Here is a 10,117-nt window from a genome sequence, read left to right on the forward strand (position 1 = left end):
TTTATTAAGGAGCAAGAAACACACAGTAATAAATCCTGTGCCTTCAGTCCACTCCCTACTCGGTGCCTTCCCCCATCCAATGCCCCAATCATACCACTCCAACCCCCCCACACACACACACACATACACACACATACACATACTCACACACCCTCTGGGCACACTGCCAGTGGTCTCCGCGTGCTCTGTCTCTCTCTCTCTCTCTCTCTCTCTCTAGATTTCTCTGTATTCTGCATTTGCCAAGCTCATTAACAATGCACTGCTTACCGAGCAAAGTAGCCTTGTCATATATATTGTGATGTTGCTCTGTCTCTCTCTCTCTCTCTCTCTCTCTCTCTCTCTATCTCTCTGTCATATCCCATGCTCTCACTCACTTTAGTCAGACAGTGAGGACACGGTGTGCAGTGCATCCTCAGGCTGACTGCATGAAGGACTAAAGGGCAGATAACAGATTACCCGTGAGGAAGAGAGAAAGAGCAACATCCAAAACACAACAAACAAAAACAGGAACAGGAGCAGTTGTGTGGACCCACGCTACAAGACGGAGGGGGTGTTACTCTTACTCCCTTCTCTCTTTCTCTAACCTCCCTCTCTCTCTCTCTCTGCCTCTCCCTCTCCTTTTCTCTCCCTCTCTTTCACTCTATCTGCGTGCTTTCCCCCCACTCTCATGCTGCTGCTCTGGTGAGCAGTTCGGTGCTCTCCGCTCGGCTGAATGGAGGCGCAGGGAGGGGCAGTGAGTCCAGGTAAGCACCAGCCAGCTGCTTTTATGTTTGTGCTCTCAAAATATGTTTGTGCTCTCAAAAAAGGGCTAAAGACTTTTTCTTTGAACAATTTTGCTGATATGCATGCAGTGCAGAAAAAAGTGGTTTGACTGTAGTGTGGTCTATATGGCATCATTGCTGTGAAAGTTCTATTGGAGGTGATAAGCGTGGGGTGTAAGGTAAAGAGAGGCACATGGGTGATTTAACAGTGTATGTTCAAAGAGGAAAGGCAGAGTTTACTGATTTCAATGATATCACTCCATTGCTCCACTCCTTTGTATAATAAAAATGCTATCCAGATGTTTTCTTTCAAAATGATTTTCCAGACAAAAAAACAAAAAGCATTTATCGATTGCATGTAAAGCAGGTGATCAAGCCAACAAAAGTGCTGTCACAGCGTGAGGCTAACTACAAATTCTTGTCGCTCCTGGTCTGTGAGGCTTCTGATTGATTTTATTGAGCAGAGAGGTTAAGTGGGAGTAAGGTGCTGTTACATGTAATTGATGCAATTACAGAGGTGGCATGAACCAGAAAGGGCTGATTCAGAGAGAGGCACACAGGAATGCTGCGCACAATGGCAGAGATGGCCTGAAAGAGAAGTCTTTGAAAGATCAAATCAGTCCGTGCCAGTCACAACCTGCCACCACAGACCGCAGACTGCTATTGCTCAGAGGGTACACATATTATATTCTTTGTCTGATACTGATTTCTAACAAGGAGACCCATCAGGGCCTGATGGAGCTCACAGATGCCGTCTCAGACAGACCATCAGTGGAGTTGTGCCCACTAAGGTGGACATTAATTCATTTTTGGATTAATATCTTTATTATTTTAAAATAATTTGTCTATAGTCTTTGAATATGCCCAATTTAAGATCATTTTGTTGTTTCATTTTTATGGGGAAGGTGCCGGGGGAAGCCCCCCCACTCTAATGATGCCCTCCCATAATGTTTGCACAATGTCCTTGCTGACCATATTCTCACATGGGGATAGCAAGCAGATGTATAGCCAGGGTAGGAGGGTCTCGGCTGACTGCACACTGTGAGTTCAAGGCGGTTACTTAACTCAGCAGGGGGGCATCGACTGAGGGAGCTGCTGCAGAAATGAACTGCTGAGCTCCCGGCTCCATCACACGACTTTACTAAGCAGGTGTGCTGATCCTCAGCCACGGATACATGCCATCATAGACAGCTTGTCACCTGGGATCAGAGAGCACCCGCATCATGTGATGTAATACATTTTTTAATGCAAGTATGAAAACAATATTGATTCAAATCAAGATCAAGATGCATACTAAGTAGTTTAACACAGATAAACCTTTTGCATAAAGACTTCAACAATATGGATGAAGCACCATGGTGGACGAGTGTTCTCCAGTGCACAGCCATCCATGACTGCTTGGCTAATTAGAGGAACAAGCAAGGCTCGCTTTCTTCCTTTGTCTGTTTTGATTACAGCTCCATGAATGAATCAATACTTACCCAGTGATCGTTGCACCCTCTGTGCATTGAGACTCCTTTGTTTTCTACATTCATTGTACTTTCAAGTTTGATTCCCTGTAAGAATTATATTTTATATTATTTTGAAATTTATATACTGTTTTCAGTAATGTTCTTTAGTAAATTTCTCCTTGTTTTGGCACTGCCTAACAGAGAAGATCAGGGATGGTGGAGGAATAGTGATAGAATGAGCAACTTCTAAATGGTCAGCCAAACTGGTGGAGAGTGAAGGGTGTTTGATTGGATTGGCAGAAAATGTTGTGATTCCAGTTCATTGCTAACACCACTCGCAGAGACAAAGTAGTTCATTTTAGAAAGCTTGTAAAAGATCTGGCTGTATGTGCATGTGCCTTGTGTCTATATCTCTGTAAATGTGCCTTGTTATATAGTAGAAAGAGATGAACTCATTCGGATCTTTGCGTGGTCTATGTATACGTGAGATATTGATAAGAACACAAGAGAGGACAGAATCACATTAGTTTTGTTTTTCCTGCGATCCCTCCTGTTATTGATCATCACAGATGTGAACAAATCCTGTGCCTGCTCATGGAGAGTCACATGCAGAGTTGTTTATCTCCAAAGTGTGAGTCTATGCAATAGCTGAACCAGCTGTTCTACATTTCTCTAAACTGGATGCCAACTCTGCCTCTCCTCTACCAAATAAACAGCATCCAGCTCCACACAGCCTCCTCCAGCAATCAGTTAGCCTCCTTAAAAAGCTATCAGCTCCAAATCCAGACAAGCACATCTCATCCTGTGGTCCTCACAATCCTCGATCTCGTTTGAGATGTGTTCTGGAGATATGTGTGATGCTGTGAACCAGGAATGTTAATAGGTTGACATGTTAATGCTAATCATTCATTCTGAACAATTATAATTCACTAAAATTGTGTCTTTCATCAGACCTTTTCATCATTCATTCAAAGACTATGAAATGGATGAATATAAACTCCTTAAAAAGTGATGAGCAATTTGTTTTAGTAGCCTACTGAATAATAAAAAGTGTTCAGATCAGAACTACCTTATTGACAATTTACTAGGCTACATTCTTTGTATCATTTCACAAAACTGAATATGCCTACTTTCAGAAGGGGCATGCAATGTAATAGCAAACTGAGGTGAGCATATAATTCTATAGGAATACCCTGAACTTTAAGAGCATTAACTTACACATAAGCACAGATAGCCATAGCCAACACCCGGCTTAGGAATGCCTTTGACATGACATTCTGTTGTAGTAACGCCTCAACAGCTAAGTATAGTGCAATAAAGACAAAAACAAACACCTGATCCAAACAGCTTCTATCGTTTCTTGAATGGTAATTTCAGCAGCCTGCATAGCTAATTTGGGCCAGGCATTTCTTAAAGAGTGTATGGATTTGTCTGTGTGCATGTGCATGTATGTGCATTCGCTGAATAAAAAAGACAATCATTTAGATCTTTGTGTGTTTAGCCTTCATTTATACAGGCAGGACACTAGTCAAGTAAAGTCAAGTTTATTTGGTAACACTTTACTTGACAGTATCGACATAAGAGTGACATGACACTATCATGAACTCATGAACCCTAACCCTAATCCTAACCCTAACCCTAAATCCTAAAAAACGTTGATACTGTCAAGTAAAGTGTAACCATTTATTTATATAGCACATTTCACATAGCACATAACACAGGGGTCATTCAATGTGCTTTACATAAACAAAAGCAAAGAGTAATCATAAATAAAAGCATAAAAGGGCAATGTTTAAAACATAGTTTGAAACGTAAAGTACAGTTAAAAAGAACATAAAATAATAGAATAATTAAAAGACAGATTCAGAATTTGTAACTCAGTGATAACAGGGAGGGCATTTGATCAGTTAGCAGAAGGCATCTGAGAACAGTTTGGCCTTTTAGATTTACAACTGTCTACAGTTTTACAGTTAAACGTTTCTTTTACAAAAGGAATTAAAGGAACAAAATTAACACTTCTACAGCTTCAAACTCATTCTTATGTGACACTGACTTGAAAACTTGATATTATGTAACGTTGTTGATCGAGTGGATTGTGACTCTTTTTGCCAGTTTATGACTAACTGGATACATTCTTAGTGCTAAATGGCATTGAACATTGACACCATAGATATCAATTCTTCTACTGTGTTCCTTTGAAAGAGTAATGAAAGCATTTTATGACGGTGCCATATGGCCCACAATTAATAGATAACACCGCTCTTAATACATAAGTAATCCATATTCATAAAGTTAATAGTCCAGTATGTCCTGTTGGCAGAGGCAACAAGGTGAGGGTTTATTTGTATGTTGTCACAGTAAAAAGTTACCTTGAAGTGACTTCATACCAGAATAGATGTGTGACATGTGTGGAAGACTGGTTGCAGTGAGTGGGAGAGAGCACATTGTTAATTACAAGGCTTTATATCTAAGATGGAATCCATATTAACAGAACTTTTTGCCTTTTTTTCCACTTTGCGACTGCAGCAGACCTGTCATAGGTCCAGCATTGCACATTTTGGCCTAGGGATGTAGCCTGACAGATTTATGGCATCGATATAGATGAAGGGACTAGGCAAATCACAGAGGAGTGAATGGGCTGACATCGCTTTGCCTTTGACAGAATCCAACAAAGACATCCAGAAGCTGCTGAAGCCCTCCAGCTCAGGGGACCTGTCCAAAGAGCCATCCCAGCATCCCTCGGGGGCCGAGGAGGGAGGCCTCCTCGGACACAACTCAAGCCTTCTGCATGTCACCGAGAGAAGACGTGAGTCATTAGACCTAGGATCCTGGGCCGATGGGGATAAAAGATTAAGGGGCGTTGATGAGGGGTTGGTGTTGGGGGTGGCGGGCAGAAGCGTCAGAAGGTGTTGATCTTTATTATAGCTGAGTCATGGTTGTTGGAAGGGAGATGTCCCTCAGTGTCTGCTCACATTTGCAAAGGATGCACAGCCCACAGGATGTAGTACTTTAGCCCAGGTTGAGTCCTTTGTGTTTAGTGTAAGATTAATGAATGTAGATCCATCTTTGTGCTATTCTTTGCACACACACACACACACACACACACACACACACACACACACAATTGTATCACCACAATTAAAAGGGAGAAAATAGTATGTTGTTCTCATTATTTACTGGTTTTGTCTAACATGAGCCTTGACGGTTAAAGGTGAACTATGCAGGTTTTTTAGCTTAATTTACCTTAACTTAACAGCATTAGAGTCATTGGAATGGTTATGTGACTTTTTTCGGGTTGAATGGTGGCCGTCTCGCTTCCCCCTAGCGCCTGTGAGCGGAAAAACCACCCTTGGAACTTTGGGCTGGTGGGCCGACGGCCTCAGTGTTAGGAAATATAATGAGTGTAACAAATTGCTTTACTACATTTAAATACATACATGCCAGGCACTGGCTAGAACAAGGTAGAGATGAAGTTTCTCAGACATTCGTCATGACAGAGCCAGCGAAAAAGAAGCAAAAACCGAGAAAACAGCAGAGAAATTGGCAATAATGCATAGTTTCTCTTTAAGGAACGTACTGGCTGAAATATGGAGGAAAACTTTGACAACCTTCGAGACAGAAAATGTTCTGCATCAAGGTTTCATGATGTGAGCCTCTGGCAATCCAGTCGCTTTCCAATTCCTCATTCAACTAATATAAGCATTTGTCTTCCCTGTGACATGGTGTGTCTGGCACATGGTTTGTCAAAGGCCAGGATGCAATGTTCTCATACCAAATCAGAGAGAGGTCGGCCTCCCTCCTGAGGGGTGAGTCATTCACAGAGCAAAACGGGGTGCATCCAAAAGTCCTGCAGGACAGACTGCACCGACTGTCCTCTCTCTGTCTGTCTGTCTGTCTCTCTCTCTCTCTCTCTCTCTGTCTGTCTCTGTCTGTCTGTCTCTCTCTCTCTCTCTCTGTCTGTCTCTGTCTGTCTGTCTCTCTCTCTGTCTGTCTGTCTCTCTCTCTCTCTCTCTCTCTCTCTCTCTCTAGCTCAGCCACCCGGCTCAGGGGGCTCAAAGGCGTGATTGTGTCGAGCAGCAGAAGCCCTCTCTTGTCACTGGGATGCTGCCGAGGCCAAAGACACATAACGCACAAGGCAGCCATTATCTAGCAGGGCTTCTGCACAAACATTCAGAAGACAGAAGAGAGTGCAGAGCCTGTGTTCATCGCTAAATCACAGAGTTCACACATGCTAAGACCCCCATCAGCACCAGAATATGCCTCAAGCTGATGGTGCTGTTGGAGGAAAGCAGAACGATGTTATCACACCAGCTAATTAATTCAGGTTCATAAGCACATTACTGTTCCCTTTTAAAGAATGCGAGGTGACAGGGCACATTTTTTTCTGCTTACATTTCATATTTGTTTCTTGAGAATAAACTCTTTCTCTTGAATAGCAGTGGGTCCCATGTGCCTGAGGTCCCCTCTTGTGCTCCAGAAAATGTCATCTTATATGCAGGCAGTTATACTGGACTTCGCTAGTTTTATCGTTTTTAGAGTTCTCTTAGTTTGCAGAAGAACAGGGGCAAATTATATACTACTATGGAGCCCATTATGAAGCCCTCTACCCTGGATATAGATTTCTCTCTCTCTCTCTCTCTCTCTCTCTCCAGACACAGACAAAACAGACTGACAGGCACACACACACACACACACACACACATGCACACACACAGTTTCGACCTTTGAATAACTCCTCTATTATTTTTAACTATCAAGTCTGGAGTCTTTTTGTCCTACAACCCCATTTGGCTCATTATTAGCTTATTACTGTCCATCCGAACTCCATATTGGTGGAGGCAGCCTCATGACTTTGTCATGACAGTAATTGTCAGTGAAACCGCCCAGGATAACTCAAAACTGGAGCCACTACTTTCAAAATAATTGTGTGGCAGCCATATTAATTCAACAAGGTTCCTCCTTCTCCTCTATGTTCTCCTCATTATGCTACGCTCCCCTCCAGCTAGGCTCACTATACTCACAATCTACCCTCCTCTCCCCTCCCCACCCCCCACCAATGGCTGGCACAGGCTTTTTGTGCCAGCTCGGTAGGTTCTTTTCAACCGGAGAGCAGCTCAGAGCAACCACTGGATTACTACGTCTTGCCAGCCCATGGTTCTGGCAGCGCAATAGCCCCCCCACGACTCCAGACCTGTGATTGAACAGTGACTGTTATTGGCATGAAGAAGGAGGACTGCTTGTGAAGCTGATGCCAGTGGTGCGGTCATTTCAGTTGACAAAGCTTCGCATTAGAACAAGTGGACCGCTATGAAAAAAATGACCGCATTTGTCGCTATGAAAACGGGGGTTTTAGAGTGACAGACAACAGTGGGTTTTTGGTCCAGATCACGTTAGTTTACATTTCGTCATATTTTCAAAGGGGGCTGTGGTCTCTCTCCATAACTCAGATATAGCTGCAAGGGAAAATGTGTTACTGATCAATAATTCAGAGAGCAGTGGGGTGGGAAAGGAGGGGTGGAAGAAGGGTCAAACGATAAACAAAAGAGAGTAGGGATTGAGTAGACAGACAGACCGCAGGAGGAGGAATATTTCAAGCATGTAAGGTTTGTGTTGATCCATCGCCACACATCCTTTCTGTCTTTTGCTCCCCGTTTCATTTCTGGCACTTGCACCTGCTCTGTCTCTTCCCCTCTCTCTCCCTCTCCTTTTCCTTCTCTTCCCTCTCTCTCTTTCTTTCCCTCCCTCTCCTACTTTTTCTTCCTCCCATCCACCCTCGCTGTCAGCGGGAGCCTCTGAGCTGAGTAGACGGCGAGCCGTAGGCGGGCATTTTCCTGTCTCCCAGGGGAGCTCTGCCGCTGAGGGCCTCCTGATCTCCCCACCCTCCGGCTGCACACTGACTACGTGGGGCTCACATGGAACAGAGACAATAGAAGGAGTGGCCCTCTCCATCTTCCCAGGGATAGTCACATGCCTCATGAGGAGGAACACTGTGTGAGGCTGTTGTATGAAGCATGATGGGGGATGGCTCGTGGACCTAATCCTTGTGGTTGTTCTGTGGAAGCAGTCATTCTGCTTGTCACAGCTTCTTATCAGAACAAAGGGAAATTATTTGTCACTATATGTTTTAGAATGATGGAGGATGTATGAGGTTGTTGCTATAAGATGAAAGGAGTAAAGGAGTGCAATTCTGCTTTTCAGTCAGAGAACAGAACACCTCCTGGGCTTGAGCCAGACGCTTTCAAACTCAAGCATCAAGGTGACATGGCAACAGGGCATATACTTGCCACCCTTTAAATTTAACTGCTGTGTCAAGTACTGAGTAGAGCACTGTAACACAACCAAAAGCTTCTATCATTATTCCATGTGTTCTAATTGCTCTGGTTCTAGTTGCAACAGCCTTTTAAGTCACTATTTTATGTACTTGCATTCTACAGTACGTGCTATGATGAAAGAGTGGCATGTGGTGGCACGGCAGTGCAAACGACCACTTCATGCCTCTGTGCATGAGAAAATATAATAGATTGTGTGGCTGAAGAATGCATTGGAGCATTTAAGAGGCCACTGAAGGCTGCAAGAGGCTGTAAACCAGCCAGCCTCCAGCACAGAGCCATCCTCATCATCATAATTAATGTCTAATCACCAAAGCAGCTATAAGAGCAATGCATCACATGCTAATCAGCCTCCCTGACCTTCACTGGAGCCTGGAGTGACCACTGGGCCTGAGGTGAATTTGTATGTGTCTGAGTTTGTGTGTGCGCAAGAGTGTGTGTGTGAGTGTGTGTGTGTGTGTGTCTGTGTGTGTGTGTGTCTGTGTGTGGGCAGGTGTGTGTGTGTGTGTGTGTGTGTGTGTGTGTGTGTGTGTCTCTCTCTGTGTATGTGTGTGTGTGTGTGTGTATGTCTGTGTGTGTGTGTGTGTGTGTGTGTGTGTGTGTGTGTGTGTGTGTGTGTGTGTGTGTGTGTGTGTGCGTGCATGCGTGCGTAGCTGTGTGTTGCCAGAGGCTGAGCAGAAGAAGCTCAGCTAAACAGGGAGATGAAGGGTGGGGTTGTCACCATATTAATGGCGGGGGACATTAACGAAAGGAAAGGTGAGCAAAAGCGTTCATCCTCCCCCTCCTCTCTAATTCCCCCCCGAGGGGTGGAGTGTGGGGAGAGGAGACAGCTCATTAGGGGGAGACTTCAAAAGGCAACAGCCAACCACCCGTCTGGCCGCCTGCCTGTCTCCCATCTTTACTAATGCAGGAGCTCGAGGAGAGCAGACCGGGTCTCTTCAAAGCGCCATCATATTAGCACCGGGGGAGATCCGAATATGCAGAACAGAGTTTGATGACAGGAGTCGTGGCTTAAAAACAACAACAGCAAAAAGAACCTCCGGGGATTTTCCGTCTCACTCCAAACCATTTTGCTCACAGATAACACTTTAAGTAGCACCCATCGCCCTAGTGAGTTTGTCAAAATCACCATTTCCTGGGAAAAATGTGTGCTTACTCTGTTTGGTAAGTCTTAGATCCCCCGTCATGGGTATAATATATCCAAAACATTCTGTAGCACTAGCCCAGCAGGTGGGCTATACAGTGATATCACTGAATCCCTGTGCCATCTGGAACACCCAGCATGCATATAAAAACATAGCAGTACAGTTAGCACCATTTTTATTATTTTATTTGGTAAACAGTACATCCACAACATGAATATATTAGCATTAATTACCAAATACTACTAAGATGCCAAGAATCATTAGCTCCATTACACAGATAAGCTTGAGATGAAGGCATCACACGCTCGCTCTCTCTCTCAGCTCAGATGCCCTGCTAACCCCGTTTCTGGCTGAAAGACCCACTGCCTGTGGCTATGGGAAAGTCTTGGCCAAGTGTGCCATGCAGCTCTGCTGAACCTCCACTGTCTGGG

General features: G+C 44.2%; 1 protein-coding gene across 1 annotated transcript in view; it reads left to right on the forward strand.

The window, feature by feature from the left end:
- Nucleotides 1–376: 376 nt before the first annotated feature.
- The window catches only part of dbndd1 (dysbindin domain containing 1), a 22,219-nt gene continuing 12,478 nt past the window's right edge, over nt 377–10,117 (forward strand). Inside the window, exons 1-2 of the mRNA XM_048262180.1 lie at nt 377–743; nt 4,875–5,018. Coding sequence (XP_048118137.1) covers nt 713–743; nt 4,875–5,018 — 175 coding nt within the window. The 5' untranslated portion in view covers nt 377–712. The remainder of the gene's footprint in view (nt 744–4,874; nt 5,019–10,117) is intronic.

This window comes from Alosa alosa, chromosome 14 (assembly GCF_017589495.1).
Source record: "Alosa alosa isolate M-15738 ecotype Scorff River chromosome 14, AALO_Geno_1.1, whole genome shotgun sequence".
Lineage (NCBI taxonomy): Eukaryota > Metazoa > Chordata > Actinopteri > Clupeiformes > Clupeidae > Alosa > Alosa alosa.